This window comes from Eschrichtius robustus, chromosome 1 (genome assembly GCF_028021215.1).
Source record: "Eschrichtius robustus isolate mEscRob2 chromosome 1, mEscRob2.pri, whole genome shotgun sequence".
NCBI classification, from domain to species: domain Eukaryota; kingdom Metazoa; phylum Chordata; class Mammalia; order Artiodactyla; family Eschrichtiidae; genus Eschrichtius; species Eschrichtius robustus.
In genome coordinates, this window is record NC_090824.1 from 146651926 (window position 1) to 146675695 (window position 23770).

The 23770-nt window shown below is 43.6% G+C and overlaps 1 protein-coding gene across 1 annotated transcript in view; it reads right to left on the reverse strand.

The window, feature by feature from the left end:
• The window catches only part of ATP10A (ATPase phospholipid transporting 10A (putative)), a 188279-nt gene that overhangs the window by 38312 nt on the left and 126197 nt on the right, over positions 1 to 23770 (reverse strand). The window contains 4 exon segments of the mRNA XM_068556634.1: positions 2040 to 2292; positions 4393 to 4523; positions 5530 to 5661; positions 6042 to 6148. Of these exon segments, the coding sequence (XP_068412735.1) occupies positions 2040 to 2292; positions 4393 to 4523; positions 5530 to 5661; positions 6042 to 6148 (623 nt within the window).

Genomic DNA, 23770 nt, shown 5'->3' on the forward strand with positions numbered 1-23770 from the left:
GCATCCTAACAGGAGGTGGCCCGTGTGAGGGGCTAAGAGAAGGGCCCCCCGTCTGGGCATGCCATGGTGCGGTCTGTCCTGTGGGCCAGGCCTTGAACTCAGCTTCTTCTTTGGGAAGACTTTTCTTTAGAGATAAGGAAAGGGAAGTCACCTGCCCATGGCCACCAGGCCGGGTAACTGCCAACCCTAGGATTCCACCTCAGGGAGCTCCTAATTCCAGGAGAAAACTCCTGCACCCGCCCCCTTTTCCCCCTGGCAGTGAGGTGGTGAATGGATGGCAAGGAAGGGCAAAGCCTGGACTGGGCCTGTCTAGCTCCTAGGCTTGGACATTATGAGCATGGTGTCAGCCTCCCAAGGGCACATCTGCCCACCCACCCTCCCACAGCAGTGATCAGATGTTAGCCTGAAAGCAGACATCCCTCAGGCCACTGCTGGTGTGTCTGTGCTCTGTGACCAGGCAGCAATGGCCTCAGCGATGCCCTCGGGCTCTTTTGGGAAGATGGGGACAAGGAGCAGGTGATGCCCTGCACCGTCACCAGGACACGAGGTAGAGAGGAACACGCCCATGGTCTTTGTGGCCGGTTCAGGTACGCGTGAGCTGGGCTCTGTACTCACAGCCAAACCCGCCTGCATTCATTTTACTAACAGATCTGAGAGGTCGGACCATGGGAGCAGCTGCGAAGGATGCCCGCCCAGGGGCCCATCAGTCACTGATCACAGCTCTTCTTTAAAACATGCTGCAGAGACACCTGGCTGTTTCCACCTTCCCCAGCAATGCTTTCCTGTGTCTTCTGGGGGCGATGGACCCCTTTGGTTTTATGGCAAGCATCTGACAACTGTAAAAATCCTTCTGTGATCTTACTTGGGATTCTGCCCCCAGAGCCTCAGTTCCAGTTCGAAGGCCGACTTCAGACCTGGTCCTCTGACTCCTTTACAAGCAGGATGAGGTCTGCTTTCAGGCCCCCAAGCTCTTCTGCACAAGCCTGAGGAGTCAGGGAAGAGGAGAGCCAGAGAGGGAGGCAGGTGGGCGGATGGGACACTGTTCCTGACCGGTTTTTTTGAGTGGCAAATAAAACATTAAACAAATTGGACACATTCTTATGCCTTCTGTTAATATGATTCCTTTTATCATGGAGGATATAGTGGATATCATGATAATTCTTGGTTTTATAAAACTCACAAAAATCTCATGCTTCCAGCAGATCTTTCCCACCAAATGCCCCTAAAGAACAGCTTCCTACTGATGCCCCCATGTTGTCCCCCTATTCTGTACTTGCTTCTGTTTCTGTGGCAAGGTTTCTTTGATGTTCTCAGATGCTGTTCCAGGAAAGAAGGGGAGTCCTGGTTGCAGAGCAGGTGCCCTCTCTCTCAGAGGCACGATGGCCCCAGAGACACTTCTGTGGTGCAGGGACCCCCTCCTGGTTTGGGTGGGCAGCTGGCTCCAGTCACCCCTCGACTTAGGAAGCAGATGGCTCCCCTGTATGTTCAGAGGGGACAGAGGGAGGCAGCCAAGGATGAGAAAAGGAGAGGTGGGAGGAGGGACTGCCTAAATTCCAATGTGAGGTGACACTTCCCTCCGGGAGATCGTATTCCAGAGGAAAGAACGCAGCATGAACTGCCCAGTGCCCTGCTGAGAATTTTCAGCTGATAACAAGGAGACTGATGCGTGACAAAGGAAACATCTCTTTGCCTCTTGGTGTGACAGAGACCAGGTGCCTCTGAGGTGAGTTCCTCAAGGTTGCCCTCTTTGGTTCTGCTTGTCTGGCAGAAAATGAGTGTTTAAGCAGATGCCCACCACACCAGATAGTGCAGGGAGCAGGGCGCCATCAGCAATGAGGAGGGCCCTTTTCTATAGATGCTGGTCCAGAGTTGCTCTGACAGCCTTTCTGTTTTATTCTCCCTCAAAAATCATCAATCCCTGAAGCTGTGTGTGTGTGTGTATGTGTACACGCACGCACACACAGGCACATGGGCATGCAACTCTGATACAGGAGCTCTTTGGTCCTGCCCAGATTGGGAGACCCCGTCCCCAGACTCACCATTTGCATCATGAGAATATTCTATGCCAGACACAGTGCATCTTCGGAAAACCATCTTATTCTCGGTTAAAGTGCCAGTTTTATCGGAGAAGATATACTGTATCTGCCCTAGGTCTTCCGTGATGTTCAGGGCTCGGCACTGCAGCTGCGAGTCTGTCTCCTCATCATACAACTCTATGTCCTGGTTAATGAAGTACACTTGGCATACTTTAACAATTTCAATGGAAACATACAAGGAAATTGGGATCAAAACCTAGGAGACACAAGGCACATAGAATGAATGACCGTGAAGACCGGGAACTGCGGATTTAGTCCAATCTAAACGACAAAAACTACAACCCCAAGTAAGTAGGGACTATACTGTACCTTTCAGAGCTTACACAAGTTGGCTTAGAGTCAGTATTGTTAGAGTATTAGGATATTGGCAAAGAGTTTAAACTAGGACAGCCTATGGTGCCACTGCAGAGCGGAAATCCACTATCGTGTCTGGAAGTATGGAAACCATGGCTTGTATAGAAGCAAGCGTTTTCATATTACTAAGTTGTGCTTGAGAGAAGCTAGGAGAGGAAAAAGAGAAAAGAGAAACACAAAACATATGGCACATTCAGAGTCCTCATAAGAAAAGTCACCTCACACCCAGGCTGTCCCGGGGCTCCCGGCGACAGGAGCTGCCTGTCCCGCAGACACAACCCCACAGCTCAGAAGAGACAGTCTTTTCAGAGGCTGGTTCTGTGCTGAAGGACAATCTCTGTGATCTTGTACAATACAGAGCAGAGAGAAGAGGCTTTGAGAAGAACAGTCACGGTTATGCTTTGATAATTCAAGAATAACCTTCATGAAATCAACGCTTAATTTTTTCTTTATCTGTGGAGTAACAGTATTGAACTGATACTTATGGGCTCAGAATACCACATCCAGACTAACTGGGTTCTCTGGGTAACTTAAGTATATGTTAACGCAACACCTACTACAGGACGAACTCAAGTACATGTGATATAAGACAGCAGAACCCCCCTTCCAGGCAAAGGCTAAGCCAATATCTTCTGTTCACTCTGTGTCCCTAAGGAGGGTGGCAGAGATGCTCACTGCCCCTCTCCACTCTCACAGGCTTTTGGGGCATAGGTTCTCAGTTAGTGATGGGGAATTGTTCAGGAGGTATGGGAACTAACAGTAATAATAATAACCAATGCTGCAAAATGCAATGTGATATCCTAAATTGACTCCTGGAACAGAAAAAGCAAATCAGTGGAAAGACTAGTAGAATCCAAATGACGTCTGGAGTTTTGTTCGAGATAAAGTACCAAAGTTGGTTTCTCAGTTTTGACAATGTACCAGAGAAATGTAATAAGCTCACATTAAGACACACTGGTTGAGGGACACATGGGAACTCTCTGTACTATTTTTTGCAACTTGTCTGTAAACCTTAAAATTATTCTGAAATAAAAATGTAGGTTTAAGATGGGAATAAAGACACAGACCTAACAGAGAATGGACTTGAGGACTCGGGGAGGGGGAAGGAAGTGAGAGAGTGGCATGGACATATATACACTACCAAATGTAAAACAGATAGCTAGTGGGAAGCAGCCGCATAGCACAGGGAGATCAGCTCGGTGCTTTGTGACCACCTAGAGGAGTGGGACAGGGAGAGTCGGAGGGAGGGAGACGCAAGAGGGAAGAGATATGGGGATATATGTATATGTGTAACTGATTCACTTTGTTAATAAAGCAGAAACTAACATACCATTGTAAAGCAATTATACTCCAATAAAGATGTTAAAAAAATGTAGGTTTTTTTAAGAAGTAATCGAGTGGGGGGGGGGTGGGATGAATTGGGAGACTGGGATTGACATATACATACTACTGATACTATATATAAAATACATAACTAATGAGAACCTACTGTATAGCACAGGGAACTCTAGTCAATGCTCTGTGGTGACCTAAATGGGAAGGAAATCCAAAAAAGAGTGGATATATGTATATGTAAAGCTGATTCACTTTGCTGTACAGTAGAAACTAACACAACGTTGTAAAGCAACTATACTCCAATAAAAATTAATTTAAAAAAAAGAAGTAATTGAGTGGAAAAACAAAACAAAAACAACGATCGAAAAACCGACCCCTCAGAGCCTAAAAATCTTAAGAACAGCAAAGGAGAATTTTAACTTGAAAAGCACCCAAGAAAATATCCTTTAGATAAGTCGGGTGGGAAAACAAAAGGCAACACATTTGTCAGATGAACCTGTGCTCCTCCCAGATGCAGAATTTGTAGGAAGTTCTTAGCAGACTATGATGATTCGAAGTTCTCATCAGAAATGTAAAGCAATTGTCATATGGAACTTAGTACTGTTACCTGCAGAACTATTATCATTGTCAAAAACGAATAAACTGCAGCTGTGACTGGGGATAAAGAGGTGCCGTCAGACTCAGGGACATCAAATAATGATTTCTTCTCTTGATAGCGCTGCACCCATAGTCCATGTCCTGTAGCAAAGTTCAAAGAGGAACGTCATTCACCCGACACAAGTATATCGGGTTTTATGAGCCCGCCTGGCCACCTAAGAAAGCAAAAGCCCATGGTATTGTTGGCACTACAATCAGAGCGCTGGAAGGAAGGCCCCGGGACTTGGACTCTGCCTCACCCCAGGCCTTTCCCATCACTGGTACTGAATAGCACCACTGGTCATAAAACAGGAATTGGACGTGTGCTGGTAGCTGCCAATGAGAAACCCCAGAAAGGAATTTCCCAATGCCTCACTAAACACCAGTCTCAATAGGCTCTGAATACTGCCTGTTATTGTCCCTGCTTAGAGATTCAAAATTCACATCTCACAGACTCTGAAAAGCCAACAGCAACACACATTATTTCATCAACTGAGCCCCACACCTAACTGATGACAGAGCCTTTTTCATGCCCCATACACCTGTGCCTTTTACCACTGAGTTCCAAGACCACATCACACCTGTCTGGTGTGTGATGGCAGCTGAGCGGGACACGGTGAAGGTCGTTTACCTGGAGGTCCACGCACTTCCCTGCCAGGCACTCCCAAAGCAGCATGCCGGTTTGGAGGCCACCAGAGGCTGGGGGCGCCAGACTGCACACAGCCTAACTGCTAGCCCCTTCTTGGGACCCAAATAATGTTTTCCCTCTTCTCACAGAGTCCCTATTAGTAGCATTTGTGCTTCTACTGCTCTGATCCCTGTTATCACCAGGTTAGTATCACTCTTTCCACTGGAATCATTATAGGAGGCATGATTAAGCCGTTCTTCCACCCCAGAAGACGCCAATTCGAAAAACACTAGTTTGTGGAGCTCATTCATCGAAGCGTCTCAACGTGGCCTTGCCAATGCAAACATCCCCTGAGTCCAAGCCAGTGACAAATGTGTGTTAATTAGAGCACTGGGTCAGAAGGAGACAGAGATAGCCCAGCAGGGGCCCCCGGCAGCCGTCCAGCAGTGCCCACTCGTCGTGACCTCCGAGGAGACTTACCGACGGCCGAAAACAGAGACATACAAACGAGGAGGAGGACACACCAGAGCACGTCGCAGTTCATCTGCCTCTCCAGCCGGCTGCGCTTGTAGCGGGGCCCGCTGTTGTTGAGCAGAGCCTTGGTCTCGTGTCCTGCGGGGGAGGCAGTGAGTCAGTGCCCAGCAGGGAAGGGACGGGCTACGCTGACTCCATGGATTGGAAAAGGGTGCTGCCATCCAATGATCCATATGGGATAAGTTCAGTCAGAAAAGTAGGCTCTACAATTAATCTCAACTATGTAACCACCACGGGGAAATGCACAGAAAGAAATAGGCTAACATGTTAAGAACACTTCTGGTCCGGATATTATTAGACATTTTGCATCTTTCTATTTTCCTGGTTTTCTACAATGGGTTTATGCTACTTTGATAATCGGGAAAAAACCAAAACAACCAGGAGCAATGTCCAGGAATAGCCAGCCCACCATGCCAAGCCAGTGCCATCACAGACTGCAGGTGACACGCAGCACCTACCTGCGTAGATGACGATGCCCACGACGGCTTCTGTGTTTCGGATGGTGCAGCCTCGAAGCAGCAGGTTTTCTTTGTAGAGCCCTGCCTTTTTCCCGTTGTCGTGTATGCTGTCACGGAACAGTTGGCATGTGTCACGTGGGTGCTTACATGGCCTCACAGCTCAAGCAGCACCGCTCTGGGAAGGAAGGCCTAGACCCAGGACTGGGGAGGGGAGGGGTGGAGGGACTCAGCGGACCTTTGCAAGAGCTGAGATGGGGCTGGCGCTCACCAGTAACTGGGCTTCTAGAAGCCCCTCCAGAGCCTGATGTTTGTTCGTTTACTTTGCCCACAGGCTTTGTGAAATAATAAGAAATATATGATTTTGCCTCTGCCCCTGGTTCCTGACAGAGGGTTCCTGACACCTTTGTAAATAGAAGTCCTAGGATAATCTTTTGTTCTAATATTTAGTCTTTGACTCCAGTTCCTGGCACAGAGCTCCTAAAATTCTTGTAATTTCCTAACTGATCAGAGCACTAGGAACATCTTTTGTTCTAACATTTGGTCTTCGAGCCCGGTTGTTCCTGACACACAGGACTGAGCCTGTCACCTGTGGGATCTGATGCTCTCCCCAGATAGATAGTATCAGAATTGAGTTAGACTGTGGGACACCCAGCTTGGTGTGGGAAAAACCCACACGTCAGAATTGGTACCAGGACCATTGTAGGCTTTATGCCACAGGGTCTGGCCACAGCTAGAGAGGGCAGAGCCAGGAACTGGGGGACCGAGTTGGGAAGCTGGCCCAGGAAGGCCCTGCCAGGTGGTCTCTGCCCATGTCCTGATCATCACAGAGAACTCTGCTCCTCACCAGCACCTCATGTTGTCACAAGGGTACAAATATTTCTCTAGAAAAGGGGATCATATTGGTTTCAGCAACATTTCCTACATTCTGTTTTTCTTATTGAAAGTCATACAATTATTAGAAATATTAACACGTTAAATTTGAAATGTGGTAAACTCCATGATACAATTTTATACATTCAGTTTCACTGCTATTTAGATTCAGAGAATATCCCACGTTTAAGCAACTGCTTTTCAAACTCATCCTCTTGACCTACTAATGGTAGCCGCACCCCCACCCCTGTTGGTCAGGAGTGTGCTAGGGCCACACTGGGGTAGACGAGGTCCCGGGAGCCTGATGAATGGGTCACAAGGGGAGGCCCTGGAGGCTTTCAGAACTAGAGCAGGGGCCCAGCCTAACCTACATCAATCAGGCAGTGCCACCTGCCTTCCAAGAAGCCACCTTCTCACACCCTAGGTGGACAGCCCTCCCCAGCTCTCCCACACACACCCACAGCCCAAACTCCTTCTCTGAAGTCACCAAGGATCCCTGCGGGTGTCACCCCTCCCACCAGCTCCTAGCAGTGCCCACTGACCAGGGAGCAGAGCTAGTTTGGAGAGGTACAAGGTCAGAAGAAGCCGTTAAGGTTTCCAGGAAAACAGCACTTCCTGCCACTTCCAGACCCTGGTCACCGCATGAGGGATGGGCCTGTCTCTCAACCTAAGACACAACCTGTATTCTTCACAACCAGGGAAATCAATATATTTTACGGTGAAGAAAAGAAGCTAAACAATAAAGAAAAGGCCAAAACACCATGCTGGGGGGACACATTTCCTGCAAGCCTGTTATTTACCAACATGGCATCAGTTCTTCTGCAGAACTCATGCAAAGGAACGTGCAGGAGGAGGGCCAATCAACACTGTGTGATGCCCTCCCCCCCACACCTTGTGGCAATTCCAGAATGAAGTTTTGCTTTAAAAAGAGATTCAAGAATGGAAACCTCAGTGCCAGCTAAAGCGTCAAGAGGCCCGAGTGTGTGAGACGTTACACACAAAACCCAGCTCCCGAATCAGGAGTGAGAGAATGCCCACCGCCATGGTTCTCTCCGCAACAGCCGCACGTGGAAACAATTTCTCAGGACAGCAGTCAAGGATGAATCATCTAAATCAAACCAGTCATGCTTATTCAGAACAAGAGATGAACTCAACAGAAACAAGAAAAGGTATTACATTAAGCTTCCTTTGATGTGACCTACACCTTTCAGTAACTACTGTGCTTTCTAATCAGACCAAGCCAGACCAGAACTGATCACAGCAGGTGTATCAGCCTGTTTAAGGCCTCCGGCGGCATACAAATGGCAATGGGGGCTGTGCTCTGAGTGAATCTCCCTGCATCAGAAGGGGAGGAAGTCTGGAGAACAGCGTCACCCAAAAGGTGCTTGGCAGTGCAAGTGCTGCCTTGGTCTCCTAAGGGGGAAAGTCCCTGCCAAGGGCGAATAGGCCCAGGGCCCAGCAGGCATGAGGCTCAACTCCAGGAAGACATGCATGAAAATGTGAGCCCATCACACTGCCCTCAGCACCTACCTCTGTCTTATGGCTTGACATGTGTCCCCCCCAGAATTCATATGTTGATGTCTTAACCCCAGTATCTCAGAATGTGACTGCATTTGGAGTTAGGTATTTAAAGAGGTAATTAAGTTAAAATAAGGTCGTATGGATGGGCCCTAACCCCATATGACTGCTGTCTCTGTAAGAAAAGATTTGGACACAGAGATGGACAAGCACAGAGGTTAAGATGATGTGAGGGCACAGGGAGAAGGTGGCTGTCTGCAACCTAAGGAGAGGGGCCTCAGGAGACACCAGTCCTGCTGACACCTGGATCTTGCTTCCACCCACCAGAACTGTGAGACAATGCATTTCTGTTGTTTAAGCTGCCGGGTCTGTGTCAGCCCGAGCAAACGGATACATCCCTTAACATTTAATCTAAGCCACTTAGAAGAGCTCCTTTAGTTCAAGTCCCCAGGCCTCTTGACTCATCCAAACAATCTCTTCTAAATCGAAACTGTCTGGGAAATACCACATGCAGGACGTGGCAGGGCTCAGCTAATAAACTCCTGCCTGGCTGCTCTTTCTCAAGGGAGGCTGTGTCTCCTGATGGGCTTGCATGTCAGCTCTGTCCTTCTAAGTCCCAGCACTCGGAGGTGCTGGGGGGAACCAACCATCTGTCCAGACACAGGTGCAAGGTGCCATGGTTGTGACGCAAGAGAAGCGGGACCTTGGACAGCAGCCTGCAGCCAGCCCCTCCCCAGGTCACATCACCCCTAGCACCCAGACTTGGGTCTCTTCTCTGCTCCATTGCTGGCCGAAGCTCCACCACTGACTGGTCACACCTGGACCAGCACCCTTGCTGCCATTGTTCACTCCCCTCCTTATTTTTATATCCACACAGACATCAGTTTTCGGTTTTGCCCCCTTCGCTAGCTACTCCTTTTTTTTTTTTTTTTTAATATCTTTATTGGAGTATATTTGCTTTACAATGTTGTGTTAGTTTCTACTGTACAACAAACAAAGTGCATAAGCTATATGGATACATATATCCCCATATCCCCTCCCTGTTGAGCCTCCTTCCCACCCTCCCTATCCCACCCCTCTAGCTCATCACAAAGCACCGAGCTGATCTCCCTGTGCTATGCAGCAGCTTCCCACTAGCTATCTATTTTATATTTGGTAGTGTATATATGTCAATGCTACTCTCTCACTTCGTCTCAGCTTCCCCTTCCGCCCCATGCCCTCAAGTCCATTCTCCACATCTGCGTCTTTATTCCTGCCCTGGCACTAGGCTCATCAATACCGTTTTTTATATTCCATACCTGTGCGTTAGCACCCGGTATTTCTTTTTCACTTTCTGACTTACTTCTCTCTGTACGACACTCTAGGTCCATCCATTTCATTACAAATAACTCAATTCCGCTCCTTTTTAGGGCTGAGTAATATTCCATTGCATATATGTGCCACATCTTTATCCATTCATCTGTCGATGGACACTTAGGTTGCTTCCATGTCCTAACTACTGTAAATACAGCTGCAATGAATATCGTCGTACATGACTCTTTTTGAATTATGGTTTTCTCAGGGAATACACTGAGTAGTGGGATCACTGGGTCATATGGTAGTTCTATTTTCAGTTTAAGGAACCGCCATACTGTTCTCCATAGTGGCTGTATCAATTCGCATTCCCACCAGCAGTGTAGAAGGGTTCCCTTTCCTCCACACCCTCTCCAGCATTTATTGTTTGTAGATTTTTTGATGATGGCCATTCTGACTGGTGATACCTCTTTGTAGTTTTGATTTGCATTTCTCTAATGATTAGTGATGTTGAGCATCTTTTCATGTATTTGTTGGCAATTTGTATGTCTTCCTTGGAGAAATGTCTGTTTAGGTCTGCCACCCATTTTTGCATTGGGATGTTTGTTATTTTGATATTGACCTGCATGAGGTGTTTTATATTTGGGAGATTAATCCTTTGTCAGTTGCTTCATTTGCAAATATTGTCTCCCATGCTAAGGGTTGTCTTTTTATCTTGTTTATGGTTTCCTTTGCTGTGCAAAAGCTTTTAAGTTTCATTAGGTCCCATTTGCTTATTTTTTATTTTATTTCCATTACTCTAGGAGGTGGGTCAAAAAAGGTCTTGCTGTGATTTATGTCATCGAGTGTTGTGCCTATGTTTTCTTCTAAGAGTTTTATAGTGTGTGGCCTTACACTTAGGTCTTTAATCCATTGTGAGTTTATTTTTGTGTATGGTGTTAGGAAGTGTTCTAATTTCACTCTTTTACATGTAGCTGTCCAGTTTTCCAGGCATCACTTATTGAAGAGGCTGTCTTTTCTCCATTGTATGTATATTCTTGCCTCTTTTGTCAAAGATAAGGTGACCATATGTGCATGGGTTTATCTCTGGGCTTTCTATCCGGTTCCATTGATCTATATTTCTGTTTTTGTGCCAGTACCATACAGTCTTGATTACTGTAGCTTTGTAATATAGTCTGAAGTCTGGGAGCCTGATTCCTCCAGCTCAGTTTTTCTTTCTCAAGATTGCTTTGGCTATTTGGGGTCTTTTGTGTTTCCATACAAATTGTAAAATTGTTTCTTCTAGTTCTGTGAAAAATGCCAGCAGTAGTTTGATAGGGATTGCATTGAATCTGTAGATTGCTTTGGGTAGTAGAGTCATTTTCACAATGTTGATTCTTCCAATCCAAGAACATGGTATATCTCTCCATCTATTTTTATCATCTTTGATTTCTTTCATCAGTGTCTTATAATTTTCTGCATACAGGTCTTTTGTCTCCTTAGGTAGGTTTATTCCTAGATATTTTATTATTTTTGTTGCAATGGTAAATGGGAGTGTTTTCTTAATTTCACTTTCAGATTTTTCATCATTAGTGTATAGGAATGCAAGAGATTTCTGTGCGTTAATTTTGTATCCTGCTACTTTACCAAATTCGTTGATTAGTTCTAGTAGTTTTCTGGTAGCATCTTTAGGATTCTCTATGTAGAGTATCATGTCATCTGCAAACAGTGACAGCTTTACTTCTTCTTTTCCGATTTGGATTCCTTTAATTTCTGTCTCTTCTCTGATTGCTGTGGCTAAAACTTGCAAAACTATGTTGAATAATAGTGGTGAGAATGGGCAACCTTGTCTTGTTCCTGATCTTAGAGGAAATGGTTTCAGTTTTTCACCATTGAGGACAATGTTGGCTGTGCGTTTGTCATATATGGCCTTTATTATGTTGAGGAAAGTTCCCTCTATGCCTACTTTCTGCAGGGCTTTTATCATAAATGGGTGTTGAATTTTGTCAAAAGCTTTCCCTGCATCTATTGAGATGATCATATGGTTTTTCTCCTTCAATTTGTTAATATGATGTATCACGTTGATTGATTTGCGTATATTGAAGAATCCTTGCATTCCTGAGATAAACCCCACTTGATCATGGTGTACGATCCTTTTAATGTGTTGTTGGATTCTGTTTGCTAGTATTTTGTTGAGGATGTTCATCAGTGATATTGGCCTGTAATTTTCTTTTTTTTGACATGTTTGTCTAGGGTTGGTATCAGGGTGATGGTGGTCTCATAGAATGAGTTTGGGAGTGTCCCTCCTTCTGCTATATTGGAAGAGTTTGAGAAGGATAGGTGTTAGCTCTTCTCTAAATGTTTGATAGAATTCTCCTGTGAAGCCATCGGGCCCTGGGCTTTTGTTTGTTGGAAGAGTTTTAATCACAGTTTCAATTACAGTGCTTGTGAGTGGTCTGTTCATGTTTTCTACTTCTTCCTGGTTCAGTCTTGGGAGGTTGTACTTTTCTAAGAATTTATCCATTTCTTCCAGGTTGTCCATTTTATTGGCATATAGTTGCTTGTAGTAGTCTCTCATGATCCCTTGTACTTCTGCGGTGTCAGTTGTAACTTCTCCTTTTTCATTTCTAATTCTGTTGATTTGACTCTTCTCCCTTTTTTTCCTGATGAGTCTGGCTAATGGCTTATCGATTCTCTTTACCTTCTCAAAGAACCAGCTTTTAGTTTTATTGATCTTTGCTATTGTTTCCCTCATTTCTTTTTCATTTATTTCTGATCTGATCTTTATGATTTCTTTCCTTCTGCTAACTTTGGGGTTTTTTTGTTCTTCTTCTTCTAATTGCTTTAGGTATAAGGTTAGGTTGTTTATTTGAGATGTTTCTTGTTTCTTGAGGTAGAACTGTATTGTTATAAACTTCCCTCTTAGAACTGCTTTTGCTACATCCCATAGGTTTTGGGTCGTTGTGTTTTTTTTTTTTTTTTTTACCATCTTTATTGAAGTATAATTGCTTCACAATGGTGTGTTAGTTTCTGCTTTGTAACAAAGTGAATCAGCTACAGATATACACACGTTCCCATATCTCCTCCCTCCCGCATCTCCCTCCCTCCCACCCTCCCCATCCCACCCCCCCAGGCAGTCACAAAGCACCATGCTGATCTCCCTGTGCTATGCGGCTGCTTCCCACTAGCTATCTATTTTACATTTGGTAGTGTATATATGTCCATGACACTCTCTCATCCTGTCACATCTCACCCCACCCCCTCCCCATATCCTCAAGTCCATTCTTTAGTAGGTCTGTGTCTTTATTCCCATCTTGCCACTAGGTTCTTCATGACCTTTTTTTTTTTTTTCCTTAGATTCCGTATATATGTGTTAGCATACTGTATTTGTTTTTCTCTTTCTGACTTACTTCACTCTGTATGACAGACTCTAACTCCATCCACCTCATTACAAATACCTCCATTTCATTTCTTTTTATGGCTGAGTAATATTCCATTGTATATATGTGCCACATCTTCTTTATCCATTCATCCAATGATGGACACTTAGGTTGCTTCCATGTCCTGGCTATTGTAAATAGAGCTGCAATGAACATCTTGGTACATGACTCTTTTTGAATTATGGTTTTCTCAGGGTATATGCCCAGTAGTGAGATTGCTGGGTCGTATGGTAGTTCTCTTTTTAGTTTTTTAAGGAACCTCCATACTGTTCTCCATAGTGGCTGTATCAATTTACATTCCCACCAACAGTGCAAGAGTGTTCCCTTTCCTCCACACCCTCTCCAGCATTTATTATTTGTAGATTTTTTGATGATGGCCATTCTGACCGGTGTGAGATGATATCTCATTGTAGTTTTGATTTGCATTTCTCTAATGATTAATGATGTTGAGCATTCTTTCATGTGTCTGTTGGCCATCTGTATATCGTCTTTGGAGAAATGTCTATTTAGGTCTTCTGCCCATTTTTGGATTGGGATGTTTGTTTTTTTGTTATTGAGCTGCATGAGCTGCTTGTAAATCTTGGAGATTAATCCTTTGTCAGTTGCTTCATTTGCAAATATTTTCTCCCATTCTGAGGGTTGTCTTTCAGTCTTGTTTATGGTTTCCTTTGCTGTGCAAAAGCTTTTAAGTTTCATTAGGTCCCATTTGCTTATTTGTGTTCTTCTTTCCATTTCTCTAGGAGCTGGGTCAAAAAGGATCTTGCTGTGATGTATGTCATAGAGTGTTCTGCCTATGTTTTCCTCTAAGAGTTTGATAGTGTCTGGCCTTACACTTAGGTCTTTAATCCATTTTGAGTTTATTTTTGTGTATGGTGTCAGGGAGTGTTCTAATTTCATACTTTTACATGTACCTGTCCAATTTTCCCAGCACCACTTATTGAAGAGGCTGTATTTTCTCCACTGTATCTGCTTGCCTCCTTTATCAAAGATAAGGTGACCATATGTGTGTGGGTTTATCTCTGGGCTTTCTATCCTGTTCCATTGATCTATATTTCTGTTTTTGTGCCAGTACCAAACTGTCTTGATTACTGTAGCTTTGTAATATAGTCTGAAGTCAGGGAGCCTGATTCCTCCAGCTCCATTTTTCGTTTTCAAGATTGCTTTGGCTATTCGGGGTCTTTTGTGTCTCCATACAAATTGTGAAATTTTTTGTTCTAGTTCTGTGAAAAATGCCAGTGGTAGTTTGATAGGGCTTGCATTGAATCTGTAGATTGCTTTTGGTAGTAGAGTCATTTTCACAATGTTGATTCTTCCAATCCAAGAACATGGTATATCTCTCCATCTATTTGTATCATCTTTAATTTCTTTCATCAGTGTCCTATAATTTTCTGCATACAGGTCTTTTGTCTCCTTAGGTAGGTTTATTCCTAGATATTTTATTCTTTTTGTTGCAATGGTAAATGGGAGTGTTTTCTTAATTTCACTTTCAGATTTTTCATCATTAGTGTATAGGAATGCAAGAGATTTCTGTGCATTAATATTGTATCCTGCAACTTTACCATATTCATTAATTAGCTCTAGCAGTTTTCTGGTGGCAGTTTTAGGATTCTCTATGTGTAGTATCATGTCATTTGCAAACAGTGACAGTTTTACTTCTTCTTTTCCAATTTGTATTCCTTTTATTTCTTTTTCTTCTCTGATTGCCATGGCTAGGACTTCCAGAACTATGTTGAATAATAGTGGTGAGAGTGGACATCCTTGTCTCGTTCCTGATCTTAGAGGAAATGGTTTCAGTTTTTCACCATTGAGGACAATGTTGGCTGTGCGTTTTTCATATATGGCCTTTATTATGTTGAGGAAAGTTCCCTCTATGCCTACTTTCTGCAGGGCTTTTATCATAAATGGGTGTTGAATTTTGTCGAAAGCTTTCTCTGCATCTATTGAGATGATCATATGGTTTTTCTCCTTCAATTTGTTAATATGATGTATCACGTTGATTGATTTGCGTATATTGAAGAATCGTTGCATTCCTGGAATAAACCCCACTTGATCATGGTGTATAATCCTTTTAATGTGCTGTTGGATTCTGTTTGCTAGTATTTTGTTGAGGATTTTTGCATCTATGTTCATCAGTGATATTGGCCTGTAGTTTTCTTTCTTTGTGACATCTTTGTCTGGTTTTGGTATCAGGGTGATGGTGGCCTCGTAGAATGAGTTGGGGAGTGTTCCTCCCTCTGCAATATTTTGGAAGAGTTTGAGAAGGATAGGTGTTAGCTCTTCTCTAAATGTTTGATAGAATTCGCCTGTGAAGCCATCTGGTCTTGGGCTTTTGTTTGTTGGAAGATTTTTAATCACAGTTTCAATTTCAGTGCTTGTGAGTGGTCTGTTCATATTTTCTATTTCTTCCTGGTTCAGTCTCGGCAGGTTGTGCATTTCTAAGAATCTGTCCATTTCTTCCAGGTTGTCCATTTTATTGACATAGAGTTGCTTGTAGTAATCTCTCATGATCGTTTGTATTTCTGCAGTGTCAGTGGTTACTTCTCCTTTTTCATTTCTAATTCTATTGATTTGAGTCTTCTCCCTTTTTCTCTTGATGAGTCTGGCTAATGGTTTATCAATTTTGTTTATCTTCTCGAAGAACCAGCTTTTAGTTTCATTGATTTTTGCTATTGTTTCCTTCATTTCTTTTTCATTTACTTCTGATCTGATCTTTATGATTTCTTTCCTTGTGCTGACTTTGGGGTTTTTTTGTTCTTCTTCTTCTAATTGCTTCAGGTGCAAGGTTAGGTTGTTTATTTGAGATGTTTCTTGTTTCTTGAGGTAGAATTGTATTGCTATAAACTTCCCTCTTAGAACTGCTTTTGCTACATCCCATAGATTTTGGGTCGTTGTGTTTTCATTGTCATTTGTTTCTAGGTATTTTTGATTTCTTCTTTGATTTCTTCAGTGATATCTTGGTTATTTAGTAGCATATTGTTTAGCCTCCATGTGTTTGTATTTTTTACAGTTTTTTTCTTGTAATTGATATCTAGTCTCATAGCGTTGTGGTTGGAAAAGATACTTGATACGATTTCAATTTTCTTAAGTTTACTGAGGCTTGATTTGTGACCCAAGATGTGATCTATCCTGGAGAATGTTCCACGTGCACTTGAGAGAAAAGCGTATTCTGTTGTTTCTGGATGCAATGTCCCATAAATATCAATTCAGTCCATCTGGTCTAATGTGTCATTTAAAGCTTGTGTTTCCTTATTTATTTTCTGTTTGGATGATCTGCCCATTGGTGTAAGTGGGGTGTTAAAGTCGCCTACTATTATTGTGTTACTGTTAATTTCCCCTTTTATGGCTGTTAGCATTTGCCTTATGTTGAGGTGCTCTATGTTGGGTGCATAGAAATTTACAAATGTTATATCTTCTGGATTGATCCCTTGATCATTATATAGTACCCTTCCTTGTGTCTTGTAATAGTCTTTATTTTAAAGTCTATTTTTTCTTATATGAGTATTGCTACTCCAGCATTCTTTTGATTTCCATTTTCATGGAGTATCTTTTTCCGTCTCTTCACTTTCAGTCTGTATGTGTTCCTAGGTCTGAAGTGGGTCTCTTGTAGATAGCATATACACAGGTCTTGTTTTTGTATACATTCAGCCAGTCTGTGTCTTTTGGTTGGGGCATTTAATCCATTTACATTTAAGGTAATTATTGATATGTATGTTCCTATTACCATTTTCTTAATTGTTTGGGGTTTGTTTTTGTAAGTCTTTTCCTTCTCTTGTGTTTCCTGCCTAGAGAAGTTCCTTTACCATTCACTGTAAAGCTGGTTTGGTGGTGCTGAATTCTCTTAACTTTTGCTTGTCTGTAAAGCTTTGATTTCTCCATCGAATCTGAATGAGATCCTTGCTGGGTAGAGTAATATTGGTTGTAGGTTTTTCCCTTTCATCACTTTAAATGTATTGTGCCACTCTCTTTTGGCGTGTAGATTTTCTGCTGAAAGATCAGCTGTTAACCTTATGCAGATTCCCTTGTATGTTATTTTTGCTTTTCCCTTGCTGCTTTTAATAATTTTTTTCGTGTTTTATTTTTGTTAGTTTGATTAATATGTGTCTTGGCATGTTTCTCCTTGGGTTTACCCTGTATGGGACTCTCTGCGCTTCCTGGACTTGATTGACTATTTCCTTTCCCATTTTGGGGACTTTTTCAACTATATCTCTTCAAATATTTTCTCAGACCATTTCTTTTTTTCTTCTTCTTCGAGGATGCCTATAATTCAAATGTTGGTGCACTTAATGTTGTCCCAGAGGTCTCTGAGACTGCCCTCCATTCTTTTCATTCTTTTTTGTTTATTCGGCTCTGTGACAGTTATTTCCACCCTCTATCTTCCAGCTCACTTATCCATTCTTCTGTCTCAATTATTCTGCTATAGATTCCTTCTACTGTATTTTAATTTCAGTTATTGTGTTGTTCATTACTGTTTGTTCGATCTTTAGTTCTTCTAGGTCCTTGTTAAACGTTTCTTGAATTTTCTCTATTTCCAAGATATTGGATAATCTTTAGTATCATTACTGTGAATTCTTTTTCAGGTAGTTTGCCTATTTCCTCTTCATTTATTTGGTCTTGTGGGTTTTTATCTTCTCCTTTGCCTGTAAGATATTTCTCTGTCTTCTCATTTTGTCTAATTTACAGTATTTGAGGTCTCCTTTCCTTAGGCTGCAGGGTCATTGTTCCTCTTGCTTCTGTTCTCTGCCCCCAGTGGTGGCGTTTATCCACTGTCTTGTGTAGGCTTCCTGATGGGAGGGACTGGTGCCTACATTCTCATGGGTGGAGCTGAGTCTTTTTCTTCTGATAAGCAGGGCCATGTCAGGTGGTGTGTTTCGGGGTGTCTGTGACTTTAGCATGACTTTAGGTAGTCTGTGTGCTAATGGGTGGGTTTGTGTTCCTGTCTTGTTTGTTGTTTGGTGTGAGGCACCCAGCACTGGGAGCTGCTGGCTGTTGGGTGGAGCTGGGTCTTGGATTCAGATAGAGGCCTCCAGGAGAGCTCTCAGCGATTAGTATTCCCTGGGGCTGGGAATTTTTTAGTGGTCCAGCATCCTGGACTCGGTGCTCCCCCCACCAGAGCCTCAGGCCCAATTTCCGGTCGAGGGACCAAGACCCCGCAAGTTGCTCATTCCAGCAATAAAGGTGATCAAAAAAAAAAAAAGACTAACAAAACCCCAGACAATTGGTAAAAAGTAAAATCAAAAAAACAGAAACAAGGAAACACACACACACCAAAGAAGCAAAAACAGAACCATATAAATCAAAAAGCAAGAGAACAACCAGACAAACAAAAGAACCCAAGAATGAAATCCACCAATTAGGAAGAAAGCTGACAAAAACACAAAACCAAAAAACAAAATCAAAACAGAGTGCTAACAGAAGAATGAAGCAAAGAAACAAAACAAACCATCAAAAATGATTTAAAAGAAAAGAAAGAGAAAGGAGAAAGAAGACAGAACAAAAGGCAACATAGAAACAGAAATTTAAAAAAAAAGAAAATAGAAAATATATTAAAAAAAAAAAGACAGGGAGGAGGAGAGAAGATGGCGGAAGAGTAAGACGCGGAGATCACCTTCCTTCCCACAGATACAGTAGAAATATATCTACACGTGGAACTGCTCCTACAGAACACCCACTGAACGCTGGCAGAAAACGTCCGACCTCCAAAAAGGCAAGAAACTCCCCCTGTACTTGGGTAGGGCAAAAGAGAAAAAAGAAATAACAGAGACAAAAGAATAGGGACGGCACCTGCACCAGTGGGAGGGAGCTGTGAAGGAGGAAAGATTTCCACGCACTAGGAAGCCCCTTCGCGGGCAGAGACTGCGGGTGGCAGAGGGGGAAAGCTTCGGAGCCACGGAGGAGAGCGCAGCCACAGGGGTGCGGAGGGCAAAGCGGAGAGGCTCCCGCACGGAGAAGCGGTGCCGACCAGCACTCACCAGCCCGAGAGGCTTCTCTGCTCCCCCGCCGGGGCGGGCGGGGGCTGGGAGCTGAGGCTCGGGCTTCGGTCGGATCGCAGGGAGAGGACTGGGATTGGCGGCGTGAACACAGCCTGAAGGGGTTAGCGCACCACAGCTAGCTGGGAGGGAGTCCGAGAAAAATTCTGCAGCTGCCAAAGAGGCAAGAGACTTTTTCGTCCCTCTTTGTTTCCTGGTGCGCGAGGAGAGGGGATTCAGAGCGCCGCCTAAACGAACTTCAGAGACGGGCGCGAGCCGCAGCTAACAGCGCGGATCCCACAGCAACAGGGGCGCAGAGGAAAAAGCGGAGAGACTCCCGCACAGAGGCTCGGCGCCGAGCAGCGCTCACCAGCCCGAGAGGCTTGTCTGCTCCCCCGCCGGGGCGGGCGGGGCTGGGAGCTGAGGCTCAGCTTCGGTCGGATCGCAGGGAGAGGACTGGGGCTGGCAGCGTGAACACAGCCTGAAGGGCTTAGCGCACCACAGCTGACTGGGAGGGAGACCGGGAAAAGGTCTGCAGCTGCCGAAGAGGCAAGAGGCTTTTTCTTGCCTCTTTGTTTCACTGCGCGCAAGGAGAGGGGATTCAGAGCGCCGCCTAAACGAACTCCAGAGAAAGGCGCGAGCCGCGGCGATCAGCGCGGACCCCAGAGACGGGCGTGAGACGCTGGGACTGCTGCTGCCGCCTCCAAAAAGCCTGTGTGTGAGCACAGGTCACTCTCCACACCGCCCCTCCCGGGAGACGGTGCAGCCCGCCACTGCCAGGGTCCCGTGATCCCCGGACAAATTCCCCAGGAGAACGCACTGTGCGCCGTCTGGTGCAACGTCACGCCGGCTGGTGCAACGTCAGGCTGGTGCAACGTCACGCCGGCCTCTGCTGCCACAGGCTCGCCCCGCCTCCTCCGTACCCCTCCCTCCCCACGGCCTGAGTGAGCCAGCGCCCCCGAAGCAGCTGCTCCTTTAACCCCGTTCTGTCTGGGCGGGGAATAGACGCCCTCAGGCGACCTACATGCAGAGGTGGGTCCAAATCCAAAGCTGAACCCCAGGAGCTGTGTGAACAGGGAGGAGAAGGGGAAATCTCTCCCAGCAGCCTCAGAAGCAGCGGATTAAAACTCCACAAACAACTTGATGTGCCTGCATCTGTTGAATACCTGAATAGACAACGAATCATCCCAAATTCAGGAGGTGGACTTTGGGAGCAGGATATATTAATTTTTCCCCTGTTCCTTTTTTTTTGTGAGTGTATATGTATATGCTTCTGGGTGAGATTTTGTCTGTATAGCTTTGCTTTACAATAGCTTTATTTTGCTTACTATACTATAGCCTCTTTCTTTCTTCCTTCCTTCCTTCCTTCCTTCCTTCCTTCCTTCCTTCCTTCCTTTCTTTCTTTCTTTCTTTCTTTCTTTCTTTCTATTTTTTCTCCCTTTTACTCTGAGCCGTGTGGACGAAAGGCTCTTGGTGCTCCAGCCAGGCATCAGGGCCGTGCCTCTGAAGTGGGAGAGCCAACTTCAGGACACTGGTCCACAAGAGACCTCCCAGCTCCACGTAATACCAAACGGTAAAAATCTCTCAGAGATCTCCATCTCAACATCAAGACCCAGCATCACTCAATGACCAGCAAGCTACAGTGCTGAACACCCTATGCCAAACAACTAGCAAGACAGGAACACAGCCCCATCCATTAGCAGAGAGGCTGCCTAAAATCATAATAAGGCCACAGACACCCCAAAATACACCACCAGACGTGGATGTGCCCACCAGAAAGACAAGATCCAGCCTCATCCACCAGAGCTCAGGCACTAGTTCCCTACACCAGGAAGCCTACACAACCCACTGAACCAACCTTAGCCACTGGGGACAGATACCAAAAACAACGGGAACTACAAACCTGCAGTCTGTGAAAAGGAGACCCCAAACACAGTAAGATAAGCAAAATGAGACGACAGAAAAACACACAGCAGATGAAGGAGCAGGGTCAAAGCACACTAGACTTAACAAATGAAGAGGAAATAGGTAGTCTACCTGAAAAAGAATTCAGAATAATGATAGTAAGGATGATCCAAAATCTTGGAAATAGAATAGACAAAATGCAAGAAACATTTAACAAGGACGTAGAAGAACTAAAGAGGAACCAAGCAATGATGAAAAACACAATAAATGAAATTAAAAATACTCTAGATGGGATCAATAGCAGAATAACTGAGGCAGAAGAAAGGATAAGTGACCTGGAAGATAAAATGGTGGAAATAACTACTACAGAGCAGGATAAAGAAAAAAGAATGAAAAGAACTGAGGACAGTCTCAGAGACCTCTGGGACAACATTAAACGCACCAACATTCGAATTATAGGGGTCCCAGAAGAAGAAGAGAAAAAGAAAGGGACTGAGAAAATATTTGAAGAGATTATAGTTGAAAACTTCCCTAATATGGGAAAGGAAATAGTTAATCAAGTCCTGGAAGCACAGAGAGTCCCATACAGGATAAACCCAAGGAGAAACACGCCAAGACACATATTAATCAAACTGTCAAAAATTAAATATAAGGAAAACATATTAAAGGCAGCAAGGGAAAAAAAACAAATAACACACAAGGGAATCCCCATAAGGTTAACAGCTGATCTTTCAGCAGAAACTCTGCAAGCCAGAAGGGAGTGGCAGGATATACTTAAAGTGATGAAGGAGAAAAACCTACAACCAAGATTACTCTACCCAGCAAGGATCTCATTCAGATTCGATGGAGAAATTAAAACCTTTACAGACAAGCAAAAGCTGAGAGAGTTCAGCACCACCAAACCAGCTTTACAACAAATGCTAAAGGAACTTCTCTAGGCAAGAAACACAAGAGAAGGAAAACACCTACAATAACAAACCCAAAACATTTAAGAAAATGGGAATAGGAACATACATATCGATAATTACCTTGAATGTAAATGGATTAAATGCTCCCACCAAAAGACACAGGCTGGCTGAATGGATACAAAAACAAGACCCATATATATGCTGTCTACAAGAGACCCACTTCAGACCTAGAGACACATACAGACTGAAAGTGAGGGGATGGAAAAAGATATTCCATGCAAATGGAAATCAAAAGAAAGCTGGAGTAGCAATTCTCATATCAGACAAAATAGACTTTAAAATAAAGACTATTACAAGAGACAAAGAAGGACACTATATAATGATCAAGGGATCGATCCAAGAGGAAGCTATAACAATTGTAAATATTTATGCACCCAACATAGGAGCACCTCAATACATAAGGCAAATACTAACAGCCATAAAAGGGGAAATCGACAGCAACACAATCATAGTAGGGGACTTTAACACCCCACTTTCACCAATGGACAGATCATCCAAAATGAAAATAAATAAGGAAACACAAGCTTTAAATGATACATTAAACAAGATGGACTTAATTGATATTTATAGGACATTCTACCCAAAAACAACAGAATACACATTTTTCTCAAGTGCTCATGGAACATTCTCCAGGATAGATCATATCTTGGGTCATAAATCAAGCCTTGGTAAATTTAAGAAAATTGAAATCGTATCAAGTATCTTTTCCGACCACAACGCTATGAGACTAGATATCAATTACAGGAAAAGATCTGTAAAAAATACAAACACATGGAGGCTACACAATACACTACTTAATAACGAAGTGATTACTGAAGAAATCAAAGGGGAAATCAAAAAATACCTAGAAACAAACGACAATGGAGATACGACGACCCAAAACCTATGGGACGCAGCAAAAGCAGTGCTAAGAGGGAAGTTTATAGCAATACAAGCCTACCTCAAGAAACAGGAAACATCTCGAATAAACAACCTAACCTTGCACCTGAAGCAATTAGAGAAAGAAGAACAAAAAAACCCCAAAGCCAGCAGAAGGAAAGAAATTATAAAGATCAGGTCAGAAATAAATGAAAAAGAAATGAAGGAAACAATAGCAAAAATCAATGAAACTAAAAGCTGGTTCTTTGAGAAGATAAACAAAATTGATAAACCATTAGCCAGACTCATCAAGAGAAAAAGGGAGAAGACTCAGATCAATAGAATTAGAAATGAAAATGGAGAAGTAACCACTGACACTGCAGAAATACAAAAGATCATGAGAGATTACTACAAGCAACTCTATGCCAATAAAATGGACAACCTGGAAGAAATGGACAGATTCTTAGAAATGCACAAACTGCCGAGACTGAACCAGGAAGAAATAGAAAATATGAACAGACCAATCACAAGCACTGAAATTGAAACTGTGATTAAAAACCTTCCAACAAACAAAAGCCCAGGACCAGATGGTTTCACAGGTGAATTCTATCAAACATTTAGAGACGAGCTAACACCTATCCTTCTCAAACTCTTCCAAAATATTGCAGAGGGAGGAACACTCCCAAACTCATTCTACGAGGCCACCATCACCCTGATACCAAAACCAGACAAAGATGTCACAAAGAAAGAAAACTACAGGCCAATATCACTGATGAACATAGATGCAAAAATCCTCAACAAAATACTAGCAAACAGAATCCAACAGCACATTAAAAGGATCATACATCATGATCAAGTGGGGTTTATCCCAGGAATGCAAGGATTCTTCAATATACGCAAATCAATCAATGTGATACACCATATTAACAAAT